This window comes from Enoplosus armatus, chromosome 6 (genome assembly GCF_043641665.1).
Source record: "Enoplosus armatus isolate fEnoArm2 chromosome 6, fEnoArm2.hap1, whole genome shotgun sequence".
Classification (NCBI taxonomy): domain Eukaryota; kingdom Metazoa; phylum Chordata; class Actinopteri; order Centrarchiformes; family Enoplosidae; genus Enoplosus; species Enoplosus armatus.
The window spans coordinates 7221089-7243565 of NC_092185.1; the positions used below are offsets into that span (position 1 = coordinate 7221089).

A 22477-nucleotide genomic window follows, 5' to 3' on the forward strand; every position below is an offset into this window, starting at 1 on the left:
ATGTCTATTTTACGAACAACTTCAGCAATCTAATTCACATGCTGCAAACATGCCTGATTAGAAAGATTTCAGTGGTTAATGTGGAAGGCCTGCCAATATAGACCTCTCCAACTGTTATTGATTTAATAAATAATATTCAACTTGAATAAAATATTACTCCAGTAGTCACTTGTGTTCTAGGCACACTTACTTACATGCTCTGTGGTCCAATATTACATTCTGACTCAAACCATTTCTAAACTAATATGCCAATCCAACCAATCCGTCTTCATATCAGTTATGGTCTTAAAAGTGTTGATCATTTTTTCTTCAGAAGCCTTACTAAAAGGGTCTCCTGTAAATCTACTTAGAGAATATTTAACCTTTGCTAAATCGCTTTGAGGAAGTAGCAATTATGGCATTACATTGAATTTCCCTCCAGTTTAAAGATTATCTGGTGTCAGCTGCTTTAAAGACATCATCATGAGACAAAGTGGCCAAGAGCCAGTGGAATGTGACCACAAGCAGGAAACAAAAACACATCACCTGCTAAGCAATGGTTTATTCAATTATTGTTTTACTTTTGTGATAACACCAGTGAAATAACTATCTGTGACACGCTAAACTCAATAATTAGACAGCATAAACTAATGGTCATAACAGACCATGTAAGGCTGTAGTAGCAAAGCCCCCGAGTGTATTGAATTGAGCAAGGGTGAGTGTTATTGCTTTTCAGCTTTTCATTTGTAAGAGGAAGATTGTTTATTTCTTCTTTCAAAAGTTGTATGGACCTCCCGATTGAACCATAGGATAACAGGCAAAATTCTTGCCCTGCCAAAAGTAGACAAATACGTATGGATCTACTTAAGTGAGTGTAAAAGTATTGACTGGAGAATATACTCAAAAAAGTTCAAATACTTAAAAAATACTCAATTATCATGATCAGAGTGCTTGTTTTTTTTATACCCTTAAATGAAATCTGCAGTTTCATTAAGTTTCTTTTGGGAAAAAATACATAAACACACAACAGCTGCTCACAAAACAAACTGCCAATAATTTGCTGCCAAGCTAGCAAACTGAAAAATAAAATTCCATGTCATACTTGATTTTGACCATGTGGTGGAGCTATTTTCTTTGTCTCTGCTACAACCAGACACCATGGATGAATCAATGGCAGGACACACACACACACACACACACACACACACACGATTATGTAGTTGTGTTGTGTGAAATTCATGACACGTCAATATATAAATCCAATAATTGTGAAATTGAGGGATTTTCCTCGGGCCCCATGACAACTAACTCTCTCAGGACTTGTAGTACCAACATTTATCCTATTAAAGGAAAATCCCTAAAATTCACAAAAGTAAACCAAAAACAGAAATTTCAGAAATTTTGTGAAAGGTCTCTAACTATATTTGTGTTTTACTGTTGTCTTTTCTGGTTTGAATCAGTTACTGAAAATGACAATGAATGTATTCTATAGGAGGAGGGTAAATGGATACGTTTCAACAAATTACAAACGATAGAAAAATACAGATGGACGGCTAATAATACCTGCTTTAAAAGGCCAAAGATTTTATTCAATTCCAGCAGCAGCATTACCAGTAAACCACAGAGTAACTTCTTTACTCTGTACGCGAGTACAATTTTGAGGTTTTACTTTGCTTGAGTATTTCCATTTTATGCCACTTACTACTATTTCACTTCAGAGGGAAACACAGTTTTTACTGCACTGAGAGCAGTTACATTGCAGATTTAGATTTTACAAACAAGACGTTTAATCAGCTCATATAAAATGATCCGATAACATAACATATATAATAAAACAACATTCTGCATAATGATACTAATAATACTTTTACTTTTGATACTATATTTTGTAGATACTTATACTATAATTGAGTATTTTTCTATCGTAGTGTTACTACTTTTACTTAAGTAAAGGATCTGAATACTTCCTCCATCAGTATAAGTACGTATACTGTATTTAAGTACAATTTTAAGCTACTTGTACTTTACTTGAATATTCCCATTTTCTGCAACGTTATACTTCTACTCCACTCTACTAAATATTGTACTTTTTACTTCACCACATTTATTTGATACTTTTAGTTACAAGTTACTTTGCAGATTCAGATTAATAATACAAAATATAATAAACAAATATATTATGGAGTATTATTAGGGATAAAGACAAGACTTCCCTTGATAAAATTCACAAGCTATCCGGCAGTATATTTTGTAAAAAAAAAAAAAAGCCCTACCTTTATCAGTATCAATAATATAATTCAACATTATAATATACATTATCATGAAATGGGACATTCTGCATGATGAACTTTCACTTTATGTACTTTAAGTATATTTTGAGGCTAATACTTTTGTACTTTTACTGAAGTAAAGTTCGAATGCAGAACTTTTACTCGTAACGGAGTATTTCTACACTGTGGTATTGCTACTTCTGATAAAAAAAAGATCTGACTACTTCTTCCACCACTGAATAAAACTTTTAAATGCACAGTGTAGGTTTACATTCAACTTTAGGGTGGGTTTTCCCTTTAAGGAGCTCAGCTATGGTGGACTGCATTTCCCACAATCCCAAGCGGTGTAATTCTCCGTGAATCAGTGCGCCCTCTTCCCAGCAGCGGAGCGACAGTGGCGTCCGTTCACTGAGGAGATGAGCGGGTCAGACCAGATGATATAAGACTTCGCGGTGAGGTGTGTTTTCTACCGGCGGAGATGTCTCTGTCATCCGCGCAGAGCTCAGACACGACCAGCCGGAGGAGGAGGCCGGCTGAACACACACAAGGTGAGCGGCTGAAGCTCATGTTTAGCTTGTGGTTAATGAAAAAAACTTTATTTGTAACGTTAACAATGCGACGGTGTCCTTAGCAGCGCTGTCGTTAACGTTACATTCTCCATTTTAAACCAGTCAGCGCGCTGTGTAGCAGTTATTCACCCTGATAACATTACGTGATTGAAAAGAGACTCGGTATAGACAGGGCTGTTGAATATCGGTCAGTCACGTCGTATCGATTACGACGTCTCCCCCCCTCCCCTGTGTAAGTGCGCGCGCGCCAGTACCGTCTCTGTGCGTGCCCAAATGTCTGCGTTGAAAGTGCACACAAAAGTGAAATGTGGCATTGGCATCCTAATTTTGTTTTGTTTGCTGCTATGAGACAAACACTCTGTAGCTGTCCAAACTAGGGCTGCAGCCAGTGATTGTTTTTTTTTTTATTAAAGATTAATCTGTCGATTATTCTTTTTCGATTAAGTTGACATCTTCAGATGGCTTGTTTAGTCCAACCAATAGTCCAAAACCCCAATAAATTAGTATTTACAACAAAATAAAACAGAGAAAAGCAACAAATCCTCTCATTGGAGAAGACATGTTTGCTTGATAAGTGGCGTAAATGATTAATCGAATCAAAATAGTTAGTTGATTAACTAATTGATTAATGGAATGATTGTTTCAGCCCTAGTCCAGACTTTCTCTGTCACTCCGTGACAGCAACATATCTAACTGCAAAGTTAAATATAATATATATATCTGCTAATACAGGTAAGTTACCAAGTATAAGTTCAAGAATTTAATTAAATGTATGCCCATCTTAATCAAGGTAATAATAAAGTAGTGAATTAAACTAATGCTGCCAAACCCCCTCTGTCAGTGCGCAATCCCTAACTCTCGATGGTGTCTTTTAAGTCTGCATGTACTTCAGGAAGCAAATATAAAAACGAAAAGAGGAAACAAAACAAGACTCTACCTAAAGAGTGTGAAGGCACTTTTGAGCTGTTTTAAAAGGGGAAGTCACGATTGTTGTGCTCGCTTGTCCCATGATGCCAGTGGCTTGTCAGTATTTATTCATTCATCAAGCCTGTATTTTGTGTGAGAGAAAAAATCCTTGAAATGAGTGACCCACAGCGTTTTTTACCCTTTTCTTAATTAAAGTCATGCCTCTGGTTTCCATGCGGAACAAATCCAGCTGTTGTCAGGCTGTCAGAGGCAGATAGATAGAAGGGCTTTTTGTCCCTAAGGGGAGGGGGGGCTCAAGACAGTAAAATATTCCTCAAGACAGTAAAACGCATATAAATCCACTCAAACATTTGAACGTCCTTGAAGTAGTGTAAAAATTGAGGGATGCTGAGGATCATGTGCTGTTGTGAGTGCCATGGGTTTTTTTTTTCAGCTGTGTCACTATTGATGGATGTGTGATTCTGGGGCAGTACTATGTGTGTTGGGAGTGCCAGTAATTTGACTCAGCCTTTGCATCAAGTCAGTGCATGTGTACGTTGTTCTCAAGACAAAGACTTGTCTTGTGTGGCAGTCTGAGATTTCTCAGATGTCTTAATATCTTTCCTTTTAATGTTTAAAGTCCCCCTCTACTCAAAATGTGCTCACCTTTTAAATCTGAGCTTAACACACACGTGTGAGCAGGAGTATGTGAAGTCACAACTAGTTTAAGCCAGTTGTGGTCCAATATGAAACTTACACGAGTGTAATGTGGAAAACTGACTTACATTTTCATAGATTACGGACTTTTCAATGAGGGAGAAGAAGTCGATGTAATTTTAAGAATATTTAACAAGTCAATTTCACTTTTTTTGTGGAAAAAACATATCAGACACAAATTATTATTCAAAGCTGACTATTTTTATATGTCTGAAAGCATGTCTGGAGGAGATATTTAGATGAAAACCTTTTGTTTGGCACACAGCAAATAAACCTTAAAATTGCCATAGTAAAATTCACACAATTAATTCAACAGTTGAGAGTATGATTTAGCAACACACTCAAAAGTCACAGATTTAAGCACAGTTTTCTCTGCTTATTAATATGTGAATAACATCCAAACATCATTGTCTATTCACTGCTATACCAAAGCAATTGTTTTTATCATTACATTTGAATCACTTGATAATTAAGTATAATATCATTCTATACTATGTCTATAGCCACAAATAATGTGACTGGCCCATGGACAAATAGCACACTAACCATATCTACGTTACCAGTCCTTTCAGTACATTTTGTCTTTGTACTTTTCATTAAAGAACTGTATTGTCCATCTTTTTGATTTCTCAGTGTAATTAGTTCCTTTCTTGGTGTTGCAGATCCTCCATGGGAGCATGATCCCCAGGCAGCTGACAATCATGAACAGATCAATGACCGACAGTGTGGAGGCCATGGATCACAACCTAATTCAACAGATACTTGCACTCCATCTTCACATCACTCCGTATGTCCTGCACTGTGCACAACAAAATGCACGCCTGCACACGCATGTAAGTACTGGGTACCAATTTATTTCAAATATTTTTTACATGCAATGTTGATGTGTTTTGAAACATTTATTTGTCATCTTGTTGCTTGTCATTTTAGGTCCGAGCCATCATGCCTGTGACGACAGCTGGGTGGAGATCCAAAGCAAGAGAACCATCAGAGCAGAGAACGAAGTGGAAGCCAACAAACTGGTCAACAACTACAGGGTAAGAAAGGCAAATGTTTGTCCCTACGCGAGTCAGAAGCGGTTTTCAGTGCAGCACAGCTGGCAGGACGGTTCATCCCTCAAACTGTGTGTGTCCGTTGTGTGTCAGTTTGGTTTCAGAAAATGGAAGAGCCATGTGACAGAGCGTCCGTTCGAAGAGAGGTCAGAGGTTGTGAAAGAGCTCTACTCTGAACTGAACGTCGTAAAACCACATTCAGGTACAAGTTATAGTGCTCGTAACTCAGGTTTATTACAACTTGGGCTTTTGTAGATGTCTTTGTTATGATAACTCTGCCTGACTTGTCACTGTGTCACCAGATCTCAGCAAAGAGTACAACATATTATTAATGAGAGAAATGATCCAAGTTGTAATAAACCAGCATTTCCTTTACATACAAATTACATGGAGACAGATTGTTACTGTGGCTGCTGACGACCTGTCAGCCTTTCACTAATGATGTTGTCTGTCTTCTTGGTGTCAGGTCATCTCATCACATGTGGAAATGTAGCGTATGTGTTTCTCTTCGGTTGGTGGGTCTCTCTGACATATTTCCTGGTCGGCATACTTATGTTCATCACTATCGCCTGTGTACCGTACGGTGGGTGAGCCTATCAACAGAGATCAGTGATAATGTTTATTATTGATGCAGATATTGTCCTCATTCATTTTGTCTCTCACTCTTCAGGCAGGCTTTGCTGGAAGTTGTCCGGCTACTTCCTGTGGCCATTCGGCAAGTCAGTCCACGAGGTACTGTTTGGGTTCAGTTGATGTTAAGGATTTGTTAGGGGTTTTCCTTTTTCTACTAACTGAAATGAGGAAGATATACAGTGAATCCTGCCGTTGCCTCAAAGTCTCTCACTGATGTGCGGTCACGAAAGCAGAAGTCTTTTGTAGAAGTATTCCAGCTACTCTCCTTCCTGTGATTGATGCAGAAGATGATCTGACCTGTGTTTATCTCCAAGGCCAGACTTGTTGCAGACACCAATGATATGATGATGATGATATGATGTAGCCACAGCGATGAGTAGCAGAGGTATTTACTACACATTAGTCATTAGCCAGTACAATGGGAGAAGATTTCTCAATCATTGTGGCAACAGCAGCCAATGCTCTTAGGCAAGCTGGCATACCAAGGACCACAGGTGTCAATTGAGACGAGTTGTACGCAACAGGATTGTAATGTGACCCATGTTTCTGCACCAGGACACCCGTGGCAAATCCATCTTATTCATGCACATGTAGATGATACTCCAGCAGTCCCAAGGCTGGGGCTGAAGCGAGTGCGTCTTTCAGATCCTGAAACGCTTTGTGCATGTCCTCAGTCCATGGCATTCTTGGAGGAGCTCATTACAATGAGGCTGCTTGTAACACGGAGTCCATAATGGTAATTTGCCATCCACAGAAATGAGAGCATGGCTGGTCTTCAGATTCTGATTCCAGATCTCGTTTTACCGATGCTGCACACACTGTCTGCAATTTGTTGAATCCTTGCACTAAATGACACCATGTTAATTGTTAACCTTTAAATGTGCGTGGAATTTGAGGGTAATGAAGACAGAATCTAATTGGTGTCCGGCACAATTGGAGCTGTTGGTATTACAGTGTCGTTAATGGCTTGAAGGTCCTGGACAAATCACCATTCATCTGGTCTTTTCGGTTCAGGACTAGGCAAAATAGGAGTGTTGCATGGGCTGGTGGTTTCGACCAACACACTGAATTGAATCACACCTTCAATTCCTTTAATTGCTTTTTGAGGCAAGGGGTACTGTCTAATCATCACCAGCTTAGCATTAGCTTTGAGTGTCACTGTGAGAATAAAAGGGGCAATTTTCAGTTTCTTTAATACCAAACTTTGATCTCTTACTCTTTACTCGTATTTGATATCCTTTTATTGTGTAGCTTTTACAACAAATTTGATAAATTATTAATCATTTGAGTTATCTATCAAGCGTAAAAAGCCAAATATCCATGGTCTCCAGTTTCTCAAATGTTAATATTTGCTGCTTTTCTCTGTTTTATACATATCACAGTAAACGGGGTATCTTTGGGTTTTTGGCCTGGTGGTCAGATAAAACATAGAATACGAAGACTCCACCTCTGCGCTGGGAAATTGGGATGGACATTTTTAACTAAACAATTAATTATTTGAAAGAATAATAGACAGATCGATCAGTGATGAAAAGAATTGTTAGCTGCAGCCCTAATTGTGATAATGCTAGATTAAATGTAAAGGTGTTACTCTAATGAGAATAACACTTTTCCTCTGGTTGTGTTTCTCCAGATTGGAAATACATTGAGGAGATGTTGTGAGCAAGCACCGGACTGTGAGTGTAACATAGAGGGGACGGAAGATAACTCGCCAGTTCTGCTGCCTTCGCCCACAGAGGTGCCAATCCCTGAATTGCCAGGACGACCTCTGCGCACTCCTTACTGGGTAACTTTCCACACTTAAAATATACATATATACAATACATGAGCACCTTTTTATATATATATATATATATATATATATATATATATATATACTCTACATATATATATATATGACTGATTTCTGCTGCATGGAAATCTATCATAGGATATTTTTTCTGATCTTGTTGTGTAGTATCGCTTCTCCACCTACGTGTGGCTGCTGCTGGGGTATCCTCCTCTGGTGGTCATCCACTCCCTGGCCTGCTTCTTCTCCTGGACCCTGGTCTTCACCATCCCTATTTCCAAGATGAGCGCGCGGACCCTGGGCGTCATTCTTCTCTTGGCTCCAGAGGACGTCTTGGTCTCCACCTGCTCACAGAGGAAGGCAAGGGAGAGATTTAATATTAATCATCCACAGAAGATAAACCTGGAGAGATTATTCAGTGTCAGTGTTGGTTTCTTTATTTTTTCTTGACCCTTAGCATCAAGGCTATGAGACCAGAGCACTGCTGTGCTGCTACCACGCTGTAAACTGGTACTACTACAAGTACACTGTTGATGGGATCAATGTTTTCGCCGTCAGTATCCTTTACCAGTATATGTGAAGTATGCGTGTGTGGGTGTGCCATATGAAGACCTGTTATCATCTTTGACCGCCATCTCAGACCTCCTCCCACTAGTAATAGTTGCCATGGTAATCGGATATATTGACAGAGAAAACCAGTACGCCAGCTCTGAGTTGAAGTTCGCTATGGCAATCGGCTCCATCATACCTCTGTCTTATTATATTGGTATGGGAATTGCCAGGTGAGTGGTTTTCATTACCTTAAAACACACCTGTAAAGTGACTTTTGCCCCAGACATCTAGTGTACCAAAGATGTTAAAGTGAAAGTTAGATGTTCTTACAAAGTACTTCTGATGATAATTGTTGATCACTTTTGGCACTTGCAGTATCTCGGCCCAGTGTAACTTTGCTGTGGGTGCAGTGGTGAACGCCACCTTCGGCTCTATCACAGAGTTGACCTTTTACATCACAGCCCTGCTCAGAGGTCACCAGGCCGCCAACCCGTGTCTGCAGGAGGTCGTTAAAGCAGCACTGACTGGCACGCTGCTCGGATGCATCCTCTTCATCCCTGTGAGCAAACCTGCATTTACATCCCATTTTACAGCTTTTAACATTCAGACATTTAAAACTGAGAATCTACCAACACTGTATCATTAAAACCTGTACCTGAATCAGTTACATTACAATGGAGACAAAAGTCATGTTCAAATACACAACACTAATACAGCATGTGCGGTATGAATGAGGCTCCTTGCTTTGTCTTTTTCTCAGGGCATCTGCATGATAATTGGAGGGCTGAGACACAGCGAGCAGACATTCAACAGTCGCTCTACAGGAGTGAGCTCTGCGCTGCTTTTCATCTCTGTAGGAGGCAAGTAACCCAGTGCATATGAGACTGCCACCACCCAGTTATACATTTGTGGAAGTGTAGAAGTTACAGGACTTTTTAAGAGCTCCGAAAGATGGAAAAAGTAGTAGCTGCTCAAAATTCTGACACTTGCGCCACCTGCAGGCAACGAATGTCACAGCTACATTTGTTTTCTATTTTGCAGCAGCTGTTTTCATTGTGTTTGTGTGTGTTTTTGAAGTTTTACATTTAACACTTATACCACTAAAATAAGTTCTAAAGATTTAACATGATTGTGTCACACTAATCTCCAGTGGATATTAAATAATCAAATAAAAAGCAGTTCAACTAGTGGCTGTAAAACACAAAATGTTAGCTGTTGAAGAGTTTCCCTTCCTAAATACTGGGTGCATGAGCTGGTCTTAACATGAAGATTCTTGACCATCAGAGAAGTAATTGTCTGGTGAAATAGAAAGTCACATGATCACAGACATTCTACCAATAGAGAAGAGATGTCCAAGTTCAAACACAATTCAAATATTCAGCTACCAGAAAACAGGTGATGGTGGCAGCAACAAGATCAGCTGTACAGTGTTTGTTACACTCTATTTCTGTCTGCCGAAACTGAAACCAGCTGCAATATAAAAGCATTACCAAAATGTTATACACTGACTCATCCCCCTGACTGTCACTGGCAGGTGTGTTTGCCCCCACGCTGTTCTCCAAGGCTTATGGAAATCTGGTGTGCGACGCCTGCACCAACTCCACTGGAGGAAACAGCAGCGGGCCGCTTGTGTGCCACAACTGCCACTACGATCTGGTCAGCATCCCCAAACCTCTGAGTCTCATCCTTGTGATGGAAATCCGAAAGGGGCCGGTTAACTCGAGATTGAAGACGTTTCAGGAGACAATGGATGTCTTTTATTGAAGCTTGGCCAAGGAGAATAGAGATCAACATCGACTCTGTGTAGTGACACCTCAGTTCTGAAGGAAGCGGGCAAAAGGGAGTCTTTTATCCTGCTTCATATTCCAAATAAGGTTATCTTCATACAGCTAAATATATGCAAAGATTCTATTGGGCACATTAACAGAAAGTACGCTTGCCCTAGTTAACTGATTGTCACGTTATTAAGACCATTGAGGCAACAATAAAGACGTGTAGCAGGGTTACCAGAGTATCCCTTGTGTGGTCTGCCTCACAACTGCTGCATGTCTGTCGTCAGCCATCCTTGGAGACAGAGGTCCGATAGATTGACTGTGGAGGACACAGGTCTGGGCCTCTCTCTCCCTTTAGGGTCACTAGGACAGGTTCATAGGACAGGGGTTCACAAGACAACATGTCATATTACTTTTATTGAAGGAGCGAGAGAAGGAAAACTCCTTCACAATCCTGACAAGCACATTGTAACAAACAATATATGACTTACATACACTGTATTACGTATAATGTGATTTTATTCTTTTTTTCAACAGAACAACGGTACATTGTTCCACAACCATGTTGAGTGAGAAAATATTCTTTTTTCATTTATAAACTGACTGTAATAAGAAGGACCATACTGGTGATTTTACATGCTTTAGCACTTGATTGTAGGTGTGGACTTTCCAGGGAGCCATTTCAGTTACATTCAGCACAGTATAAAAATCACTTGAAACATGTCTGAGAAAATGTAATCTATTGACGGAAACGAACAACGTTAGTTGCCTGTATTTCTCTATGTCAAAGGTGCACTATTATCACTGTAGCACAAGCTCTTTTGAAAACTCTTCTTGTCGCTGCATAAGGAAGCTCTGACATCCAAGCGTCAAGAGTTAACAATACTCTTTCTACAATGTCCATGTTTGCTTGTTATTTGTCTTGTTAATTGTCAGACCGTATAGTCTCAGATTTTGGGAGTTTTCAACGCTTTTCTTTTTAAGTTGATTTTCATTCTAGTGAAACAAAAGCAAAACAATACAATAGTGCTGTGCTGTGGAAAGTGAAGAGCCAAATAAGCTAAAACCTGTTGAGTCACCATATGGTCTTTTGAGCTTCTAAAGGAATTCAGTAAGCTGTTATACCCTTTACTCTGTATTTTTCTTCTCATTTATTGTGTTTGTTCTTGTCGTTAGGCCTCTGGTGTACACACTGTCTACCCTCCTGCCACTTGCCTACATCATTGGCCTGATATACACACTGAAGACCCACTCCCACATTTATGACATTCACGTTGGAGAAGGACAGGGTATGAGTCTCCCTCTCATGAGTCACAGTTAATGGCTCACCCTGAATTGTACCTTGTGTTATTACACTACAATACAGTGAACAGCGAGGGCACAGGTGCCTAACGCTAACACACCACACCATAATCTCTTTGTTTGTCCGTGCAGTGACTGGCCACCATGGAGCAGTGGTCCACTGGTCACGGTGGAGGTCTCTGGTCATCCTCATCATGGCCACTGTGCTCACATCCGCTTGTGCCGATCTCGTCACCGAGCACATCCAGCCCATACTGAACCAGCCCAACGTCTCTCAGGTCGGGACACACGTGCAGCTGAGCGTGCCCAGTTTTTATTTGGACGTTTGCCTCCTGCTGTGCTAATGTTTGTCTCTCTTTCTCCAGTATTTCATTGGGGTGACAGTTCTCGCTATGGTTCCTGAGATCCCAGAGATTGTGAATGGGATCCAGTTCGCACTCCAAAACAACATCAGTCTTAGGTAAATCCTGTGTTTAGTGAAAAGGTACTTGGAGAATTTAAAAAGGGATATCTGTAGCTAAATGATTTGTCTTTTTTCAGCTTGGAGGTGGGAATCTGTATTGCTGTTCAGGTCTGCATGCTACAGATTCCAATTCTGGTCTTTTTTAATGCCTTCTACGTAAGACTCCCCTTTCTTTATTTTGACCATTGATTCATTCATATAAATACCTACTGCTTTATAGTTTCTGTAATCAAACGCCATCTCTGTTGTGGTTAGGATGTGGGCTTTGTGCTGTTGTTCAGTGACCTGCACCTGTGGGCCAGCATCTTCAGTGTGATTCTTGTCAACTACATCTTCATGGATGGAAAGTCGGATTATTTTCAGGGTAAGTTTAAGAGTGTTAAGATTTTTACAGTTTGATAAGAGATAGAACATCCTTTATTGAAAAAAATGTGCATTTAAATAGAAAGGAATTTGTCGTCAAATGATGTGCTCTAATTAACCAATCTTTACCTCATGATGTGCTTGTGAAATATATAAGATTTGAAAAGAGAGAGAGGAAAGCAGAGTGACCCTCTATCAACCTAGAAGGTCCACACTGAATGTTCCACACGTCTGAGCTCATTCATTACAGGTTGCATCACTGCTGACCACTTTTAAAGCTCACCAAAAGTTTTGACTGACTTTACTCTCCTTCCCTTTTATGCTTTGAAAACCAACCTGCTGAAAATCCGTCGCAGTTAACATTTGCTTTACTTTACAGTTTTGTCAACCTTGTGTTATAATCACATTGCAAGCAAGGACTTTTTTAAAACCTCTCCTTGTTGATTCAGTCAAGAACACAGTGGCCGTTGGTATTTGAGAGTCAGCTGCCAACAGGCAGTACATTCACATGCTATGTTGTTTGCTGAACTACTACAACAGGTGTTTTTATATCAGTCAGTGATCCTGAGAGTTTGTTCTGGGTTTTATTCAGCAAAGTTATCCAGATAACTCTGTAAAGCTGCCAAACATGCCCCAGGAAGAGTTGCCACAACAGTGAAGAGTGCATCTGAATTTCATCATGATTACAAATATAACTAAAAACGTTCCATATAGTTTAGTTCAAGAATTGATACGTGCTAATCCGGTTTGGTGGTTTAATAGGATGTCATCTTTAAACATGAGGGATCTTCAAGCTCAAGATCATCTTGTCTTGTTTTTTTCCCCCTCAGGTACAGCTCTGGTAGTCGTCTACCTTATTCTACTGGCTCTGTATTACTTCGCTCCATCTCCAGCAGGCTGCTGACTGTTGGACTTTTCAGCTCAAGTTACACCTTTTTAAGCCTGGAGGACTCTGAATGTGTAAATTCAACACCACTCCCTGTTGATGAGCTTTTATCCTGACAGGATTACGACTACATGATCATGTGTGAATCCTGGCTTTTTATTTAATATTTTATTTCTGAGGCTGTTTCCTAAATAATACAAATGACGAGACTGAACATTTTAATCTCAGGTAGGTACTTGTTTTGACTGAAGGAACATATTACTCCTACTACTGTAAAATGTGCCGATAGTATAAGCGAACATATCTAACTATGTGTCCTTAGACTCATTATGGTCTTTGTGAACTGTGAAAGAAAAGCAGTATTTTATAATGAAGAAATAGAAATTATAATGTAAACTATCTGCACTAATGCTATTTTGTTTATTGTTGTAATACATTTTGTATACTTTTCAACTGCAGATTGTTAAAATGGTACATGTCTTAGAGTTAACATTATTTTAAATATAGTGAAACACTGGCTGGCAGTGCTTGGCAAGAACAATAATGATATCTGTCAATACAACATTCTGAAAAACTGGCAGCCTGTGTTTTTATTGTCTGTCCAGACAGTAATTACAAAAGATAATGTACATTAAAGCCATAATTGCCTTTGAGGAGACATTCACCTTTTCTCCTAAGAGTTTATATAAAGTGACATGCACACCAAACCGACATGCAAAAGAGATCATTTAACTTTTGTCAACATCAAAAAATGACGCAAATACAAAAACATCTCAAAAGCAAGGCAGTACATTTTCTAAGTCCGAGCATGTACTGAAGCAGACTGTTGCTTCACAATAAGATATAAATAAGGCCATAACATGTCAAACATAACAAAAACTGAAGTGGAGTTTTGAATATGAAAATGGGCATTATGATACAGTAAGTTTTAGATCAGTTAGCTTAGTATTGTACCAACACAGTTACAGTGAACCTGTGAAATAAAATGCTGCAGGTTCTCGATATTCAAATTCAATACAAGTTGTCGAAACAGGTGAAAAAAAGAGGCAAACGTGTGAGTATTACTACAGTATTTAAGCTTTACAGTCCACAGTAACCGCAAAAGATTTGTTTTCATCAAAGTTGTCTCGGCGTACTGAAATCTGTTCTCACAAAAAATGACTGAGCCAGTTGACATTTTGACAATGGTGAATGTTTGCGGAGCTCTACAGACCGAGTCTGATCACAGTATTTAACATCCTGAGTACGCCTTACATACTCTACCTTGTTACTAGTTTAAAAAAAGTCCCATGACACTGCACTACATTCTCTAGAAAAACCGAGACCAAAAACTTAAAAAAATATTAATAATACAGCCTACGTTACAGTGTAAAAAGGTTCAAATGGAGTTAGGCATAAAGTGGAAACTGAAATGAAAATGAAACCTGGTGAAAAAGATTCAAGGTTTTGTAATAAAATAAAACCAGCAGCACAGTGAATAAAATAAATAGGTAAAAAAAAAAAAATTCTGGATTTAAGTTAATGAGAAATCTTTAGCTGCAAGTGGCATCTCCTGATTAATAGTGAGCAGAAAGGTTCAGCGACAGAAAGCTCACGTGGAGAGCACCAGGTAAATCACAAAAGCCAAAAAGGCTACATGTACACACTCCAGAGAGTGATGAACAAATCAAAACCTTGAAAAGACAGATTTACAGAAATATAAAAGCAATGTGTGGGACATTTTGGGAGATTCAGAAGGCACCAAATGAAGAAATAAAAAAGGCTTGAGAATCACTGTGGAGCTACAGGTGTATAAATCATTTGTAACTGAATAAGAGGCACAGGAAGATTCACAGTGATGCCATGTCACAGATGTTTTAAAGAGGCTTTCATCTGATCACGAGGCCTAATGTGACCAGTGAGGGGAACATTTATCAATATGACCAGAAGAGTTATAATTACAACTCAGCATGCAATCAGAAAAGTCCTCGAGGCTACGACATGATTCCTTAAATAATGAAAGTAAGTAAATTGAAAGTAAGTTAACATCAGCATTGTTTGACTAATTTTTGATCTAACCTATGTCACAGTGGGCGTAGCAGCAGCTGACTGAACGCGTGTCAAAGATGGCAGCAACGCGTGGTCACTTCAGCAATAGTGAAACAAGCTGGTCTCAGCCTCTGAGTGGAAGATAAAATGACACCAGCAGACAAGCAACATTCATTTTGCCTTTTAAGAAGAGGTCTTTGGAACATTTAAATATTCCTGCTCATGCTCCACAAGTTTCTGTGACAGTGATGTGTGGTAAAAAAAATAAACTGAGGAGCGCACTACGTAGTGGGCCCAAAATGACAAGAGCAAGCACATGGAAGTGGAAATCAGCATACAGTGATTCTGGAGTCCACACTGATGCATGGGCCTCTGATGGACGCGTGCAAACTCAAATCTGACACGTTCACATACAGAGAACTCAAAACATTGCACTTTGCATTAAAAAAACAAAACACATTGACATAAGATTTAAGTTAAAAAGGCATTAAAAGTTTTTTCATAACCATCCGACATCATCAGACTCTTTGTCCTCCCGAGAACTTTTTTGCTAAGTTATCAGCTGTTGTGGAGTCAGTGCTGTTGCATCACGTACCGCTTCCTTCAGACTATTTGAGCCGCTGAATTAGTGTGTGTGTCAGTCCCAGGCTGAGCAGCTGAAGGGTGGACAGCTGAGCTACATGAGGGAAAGTTTTCAGTAGCTTCTCCCAGGTCAGTTCCAGCAGGCTGGGCACCACCAACCACACTTTGTACAAAGAGCCCGTCCTTCTGTTCCCAGACATGTTGACGACACCGCCGTGGACGTACATGCAGCCAGCCTGACGGAGAGGAGCAAATCATCAATTAACTAATTATTTAAGCAAATTCTCTCGTTTCAGCCTTAACAAAGTGAGGATTTGCTGCTTTTCTCTGTTGTATGTCATTGTAAACTTAATATCTGTAGTTTTTGGGCTGTTGGTCAGACAAAAAAAAAAAGAAGACATTTGAAGATGTCACCCTGAGCTCTGGGCATTTTCACTACTTTGATACTTTATAGACTAAACAATTAGTTAACAAAAAAAAAATCAACAGATTAATTGATAATGACAATTATGATTTGTTGCAGCCACACGGAAAAAACTGGAGTCTACCTCCATGTAGATTTCTTTTCTCACCCGGTGCAAAAGAGAAATCTGCTGGCCAAGTTAGATGTAGACGTGTGTGAATGATACTTGACTAACCGGAGTGACGGCAGCACAGTGAAAGTAAGCTGGCTCTGGCATGAGGGCAGGCAGCTTGATCCACTGGAAAGTCTGCAGGTTGATCTTCCACAGGTCGGATAGGATCAGTTCTCCATTATAACCCCCACATATAAACACCTCTGGGGGTAGAAACAGCAAGACCTAGTTAAAAAAAAAACCATTTCAGACAGCTGTGTCCAGATAATGCTGATAATGAAATACTGCTTACCATCTTTAACCTGCACACAGCTGTGACAACGGCGGGCAGCAGGATATCCTGTCATGATAATAGCAAACAAAGTAAATTCAATGTGTGGTCTTCCAATTCTTTATTCAGCAAAAAACAAAAGCTAAACATGGATCACAAACCTATTTTTTCGTGCGGTTTGGTGACTATTTCCTCCCAGCAATTTGTCTCCAGGTTATATGCGTGAATCTGATGAAGACAAATAATATAAAATAGATGAGATGAAGGAGTAACGCACTGTTTTTCTGCCAGATTTTGTGCTCACTGCTCTCACCTTGTCCAGGGGATACGACGTCCAGGAAGTCCCACCTCCTAAAATGTATATTCTCTGTCCATCATGAGCTAGTTCATGTCTATACCTGTAAAAATCAAGCATCAGGCATTTTCATTCTATTTTAATGAATATTCTGGGGATTCACGATCACACACAATGTAGTTGTTAAAATTATGTCTGTTGTCTGACCTCTCCTCAGGTAGATCTGAGGGTGCGTTGTTGGGTTTGAGGTGGGTCCACTCTCTGGTGGTCAGGTCCAGCCTGTGCAGGTCAGTGCTGTAAAGGTAGCCTGTTGTCCCTCCAAACACATAGAGGTAGCCATTTATGATGACCATCGCCTGGAAATGAAGAGTGCTGACAGATGTTTCTTGGTGGAATAAACAGCTACATATAGTAGTCAATAAACCATAACACAGAACAGCATTTGAGGACTTGAGCTCTATATCTAAACCAGCTAATAAAGAGACAAACAGTGTTACCTGTCCGTAGATCTTGTTGGGTTTCTTCCCCCTGCAGTTGAGCAGGTTCCATCGTTTGTACTGAACATTGCAAACATGGACGTCATTGCCGTTGTTTTCACCAAATGGGATCCCGGTGCCGCCGAACACGAGCAGGTTGTTGCCGTGTAAAACAGCTGAGAGAGGGAGACATCAACACAATCAGTGTCTGCAACAGTTAAAACACCTTGCCATAGAGCAATGCTTTGATGAATGGGTCCTCTATGTTGTTTGTAGCTCACGTTCTGCCAGCATGAGCCAATAAAAGACTGCATGTTTGTGTAGACAAAATATCTTTCAAAACATTCAAAATTTAGCAAATGTTTCATGAAGTAGGAATTACACTGAATTTTTTTTCCATAGCTAAAGTCTCACTTATTAAAGATTGTATACATTTGGCACCAAGTCACCGAAGAGATCAGGTTACTGCAGAGAGCCGACTGTTATCTTTTCAGTGCATGTAAACGCACTGATTGTTTGCAGTGTGTCAGACAGCTTGCGTAGACGGCATTAAAGAAGTCCTGTGGAGTTTTCTTGTCAACAAAGTTTCTGTTTATATTTCAGTGTTACTCACCAAAACTCTAACTCTAACCACCGTGTTGAATGCGCTTGCTTCCTCATAAAACATTTGAAAAGCTGATTGTTTACAACCACGTTTACTCATTAGCAGTCTTCCACTTCACTGCCTTTAGTTGGCACATTACTGCCGCCTGTAGATCAGCGGGATTGTGTGAAACCACTGGCAGGAATGTGTATTGAGTCACTTGCATCCTCATGCACAAGAGCAAACAAAATGGGGACTCACTCATACAAACATCGCTCCATAGTTTAAATAAGACCAGCTCTAAATGAGAACAAGTGGGCGAGAGCAGTCCTTACCTGACATAGAGGCCAGCTCTGTGGGCATGTAGCCCTCTGTGCGGACCTGCTGCCAGGTGGCCGTGGCAAAATGAAACCGCCAAAGCTCCCTGAAAAGAGGATAGTCTTCATTCTCTGACCCGCCTGCCTCCTCAAAGTCTGGGTTGTAGCCTCCAAACACATACAAGTTGGCGCTGTCTGCAACACAGCGGTGTCCGCTCCGGGCGGGGGGTACACAGTGTCCTATGGGAGGAACAAGTTCAGGACAGACAGAATCTTTCAGTTCCTAATGTAAATGGAAAAGGAAATGGAGTTGATATAACCAAAGAACATCTTTACCAAATGTAGGCTTATTTTCTTTACCTACTTGGTGAGTTTTACAACATTACAGTATACAGTATGCATTTTACAGGAGCAGGGTCAGTCTATCTAACACAGGCCTCTTTCTCTGAGGTGTGACAGTCTGATGAGGAGATTGTGTACTTTCAGCACCTTCTCTCAGGAACCTGTTGGGGATCCGCAGGTTGGGGCAGGAAGGGGAGAAGATGCGCCGAGCCTGAAGCCACCGTGCTCGCTTCTTGGAGCCTGTCAGTTGGTCACCATACAACAAGTGAAAAGACAGAGAGAGAGAGACAGAAATATGTGCAGTTAATGTGCTGCCTGTACTTCACAAGCTGGACTAATGACGCTCCAACTATTGAAATCTGTGAGGATGAATCTGCCTTAAAGGAAACCATTTTTAGAGAGTCTCGGGTTAAAGTGTTTATCACCAGAACTAGTAGATACCAGAGAGTGGCTCATGTCACTGGTTAGGAGTTAATACTGATGAATATTTTCTACACTGCTTCAGTAAGTTAACAGTTATGTGTCCTCTGTTGTCCAGCAGTGTCTCCTCCATGAAGCTAATGCTTGTCCTCCCCTCTCTCTTTCTAGCGGTATCTCATATTCAAATCGCTATTTAAATAAAATAACAATTACAATAGCGCTGCAGATGTCCGCTGGGAGTTCATTCACTCACTAAATTCTGCTGGCTTCCGTAGCAACGTTAGCTAGCTTTGGCCTGTGTGCTGCGGCGGTGATGCATCACGTCGCTAACTCAGACAAATTAGCCTAATGTACACAACGACAAAACCAACGATGAGCAGCGTTACCTAGACCAACCTTTAGTTCACAGTTTGCTTTGCTGCCTGTACCAGGCGGCTTGTTCTTGCGGAGCAGTTGGTTTGTTTACAAACCTGAGTCGCGGACGGAGGGCCTCCACGACAGTTTCTCAAACTTGTTGAGCTGAATGAAGGTTCCGTCGTGTTCGGCCGACGACATCTTGACTGTGGTTCACACCCAGACCTGGACAAGAACCGGCTTCAGTTTGACCTAACGTAGTGGCATGAGACCGCAAGCTCCAGCAATCACGCCAAATTAAAGAAATAACAGTACCGACCGTCCACACCTGCTGCTGCCTGCAGCGTCACAGCCAGCTGGCCCGCACTGACCAATCAGAGGAGGAGGGGCTTCATGACGAGTCCAAGAGTCACGTGGAGATGTTTAGAAAAACTGCAGTGGCCCTAAATGTAGAAACACACTATGTACAATTAGATTCATTTGTACATTGTTTGATTAATTGATTGATCATTTGGTCTATAAGATATTGAAAATGCCCATCACAATTTCCTAAAGCCCAATGGGACATATTTGAATCGCTTGTTTTGTCCAACTAACAGTTTAAAATCTAAAAAGATGTTAAATTTACAATCTCGTAAGACAAAGAAACAACAAATTCTCACAAGTGAAGAGCTGAAACCAATGAATGTTTGACATTTGTGCTAGAAAAAAATGGACCTAAACGATTTATTGATTATCATTGATAGATCTTAGATCTTGATATATGTATATTCTCTGTCAGATAACTGGGCATGACTGCATCTGATGTTGTTGAACATACAGGGATAAGCTCAGTGGCAACTAATGTATTGTCACATGAAAAGCCTTGATTTAGTCTCTAAGTGACTATTGCACCATTGAGCTTAATGTCACAGGACATTTCTAACTGTAATTTGTCTGCTTGTGGAAGATTTACTGTACGGTTTAGATGATGGACGGACAACTGTTTATTTAATTGAGAAGAGAGAGAGGGAAACAAGAGGTTGGAGTGACTCCTTTTGATCAACTGAACCAAGAGTCAACCTTTAGCCCTGATCTGTGGGGGCTGCTTTGCTGACATGTGGTAGTCTGGATTTGAAGCTCATTGGTATAGGCTGAAGGAGCACAGCAGAACAAACAGATCAATCCCATGACAAATGTGGGGCTTTCACATACTGACGGTGTGAAAATGAACACAGTTAAGAATTGTAATCAGTGACAGTCACAGAGCAGATAACGATCATGAAAAGATTGGATCAAACACTGTGTTTGTCTTTTCAGTGTTGTTTACCTGCAGCTCACACTCTTAACATTATGCTAAAATCACTTTACAGCCAGTGTTTTTTTACTATGTACATGCAGTCACGTTAATGTTTAACATGCAAGGCCCTTGCTGCCTGTCAAGACCCTGTAGTTGTTATGAAAAAATAACTTTCTGTGGCATGCTGGGATTGCACTCCTGCTGAGATAGCTGCCTGTCAACTTGAGATCAGTGTCGTTTTACAAGGTCCACCATGTTCCTTCACAAGTTTCCCTCTGACTTGAAACTTCACTTTACCAGGTGGCTAAAACGTTAACCAGAGGTTTCCATTTGTCAGCTGTCAGTTGGTTGGTTAATATACCATTGCCTCTCCAAATAATTCCTCAATAGACTGACAGCGAGTAGGAAACTAAGCCGGTCTATCAAATGTCACTGACAATAAGAAATTCCTGAACAATGACCTGCAGCCATGTTAATGAGATTAAACAAAAGATGAGCTGTCAATTTTTTTGTTCCATCCAGTGATCTACTCATGGAGGGCAGCACTTGATACCATCTCATCCACAGTGATTGGTCTGACTGGGAGAGGCACTGCATTCATGCTTTTTGTTTGTTCAAGCATGAAGAGATTCAAATAGATAACCAAATTATTCTGAATGATGATGGTTAAACCTGCCATGACAGCTGACAGGCTTAACAAAGTGCTGCTGTATTGTTCTGCATTAATAGAGAAACATGGAAGGCCAATAGAAATGATGGCTCTACATTGCAGAGAGTGAACTGGCTTTGGCGCCCAGCATCATATTCAACAGCCTTTGAGAACTTGACAGTTCAACATAGGAAATATTTTACATGAAGCAACATTTTGAGCTGAGTGCACACAAAATCAATGTTTGAGTTTTGTTTGGCGCTCCCTCAAACGTTGTGTGCATTATAAACTTCCATGAGATGGGATCTTATCACAACATGTCCATATTTAAATCAAACCTTTAGGGACAGAGCTTTCAGGGACTTGAACTAAAGTGTGTCTCTGTGCTTAGTTTCATTAACTGAGACCTTTGTCAATTTTGGTAAGAGGTGAGTACTGTGGTGCACAGACATTAACAATGACACCATTTCAAAGCAAACAGTCGTGACAGACATTTTGTTTTAGTCACAGCCATGGCTTCTGCTCCATGTGGCTGGAGGAACACAGGTTTTTTTTTTGTTGTGATTTCTAACATGGACATCAGCCAAACAAAGGTTTTGTACACTGTACAAGTGTCTCATGACCTGATTTCAGGTCATGTGAGGCTCTCAAAGGCCTACGTGACTTGGGAATCCAGCAAACTTCCTATACTTAGTTAAGATTAACTACAATGTCAAGCCTATTTTATTTTATTTATACATAGTGTAGTAAGAAACAAAATGGCAATATAAAGCAGGATAAATACAACAATGCTAATACAGCATTTCTTGATTAGACTTCAGTACATCATTCCATTTTATTATACACTATTATATCAAATTGTTGTCTATGGAGGGGGCTGGGAGTAATGGGGTTTTTCTTTTTGGTTTAATTGTCATTATTTGCATATATTGACAAGGGGAGACTAAATATTAGAGACACCTTCAGTATAATGCAATACAATTAAACAGCAGCACAAACTATGTTCTCCAAAATGACCATAAAGTGAAATCATAACCACTCTAAAACAGTTTC

The 22477-nt window shown here is 40.2% G+C and overlaps 2 protein-coding genes across 2 annotated transcripts; one reads left to right on the forward strand and one right to left on the reverse strand.

The window, feature by feature from the left end:
• The first annotated feature begins 2666 nt into the window (after nt 1–2666).
• On the forward strand, nt 2667–13900 carry cax2 (cation/H+ exchanger protein 2). The gene is made up of 20 exons (XM_070907515.1): nt 2667–2797; nt 5104–5274; nt 5372–5478; nt 5587–5695; nt 5960–6076; nt 6164–6225; nt 7760–7912; nt 8084–8275; nt 8373–8472; nt 8556–8697; nt 8843–9026; nt 9228–9327; nt 10002–10123; nt 10777–10808; nt 11416–11528; nt 11674–11819; nt 11907–12001; nt 12082–12160; nt 12260–12368; nt 13198–13900. The coding sequence occupies exons 1-20, from the start codon at nt 2728–2730 to the stop codon at nt 13269–13271; spliced, it is 2277 nt and encodes a 758-aa protein (XP_070763616.1). The 5' UTR covers nt 2667–2727; the 3' UTR covers nt 13272–13900.
• Nucleotides 13901–15889: 1989 nt separating this feature from the next.
• On the reverse strand, nt 15890–19708 carry LOC139286835 (kelch domain-containing protein 10-like). Its single transcript, XM_070907760.1, has 10 exons — nt 19613–19708; nt 18870–18962; nt 18399–18620; nt 17502–17656; nt 17212–17360; nt 17023–17107; nt 16871–16937; nt 16731–16778; nt 16502–16641; nt 15890–16099 (listed from the first exon to the last, which is right to left on the reverse strand). The coding sequence occupies exons 1-10, from the start codon at nt 19695–19697 to the stop codon at nt 15890–15892; spliced, it is 1254 nt and encodes a 417-aa protein (XP_070763861.1). The 5' UTR covers nt 19698–19708.
• Nucleotides 19709–22477: the final 2769 nt, after the last annotated feature.

Coding starts and splice junctions, on each gene's coding strand:
- cax2 (XM_070907515.1), top strand. CDS start 2,728: ATGTCTCTGTCATCCGCGCAGAGCTCAGACACGACCAGCCGGAGGAGG. Junction 8,276..8,372: donor CCACCTGCTCACAGAGGAAG/GCAAGGGAGAGA, acceptor CTTGACCCTTAG/CATCAAGGCTATGAGACCAG. Junction 11,820..11,906: donor ACCAGCCCAACGTCTCTCAG/GTCGGGACACAC, acceptor CTCTTTCTCCAG/TATTTCATTGGGGTGACAGT.
- LOC139286835 (XM_070907760.1), bottom strand. CDS start 19,697: ATGTCGTCGGCCGAACACGACGGAACCTTCATTCAGCTCAACAAGTTT. Junction 17,361..17,501: donor CCAACAAGATCTACGGACAG/GTAACACTGTTT, acceptor CTTCATTTCCAG/GCGATGGTCATCATAAATGG. Junction 17,108..17,211: donor TCAGATCTACCTGAGGAGAG/GTCAGACAACAG, acceptor TGATTTTTACAG/GTATAGACATGAACTAGCTC.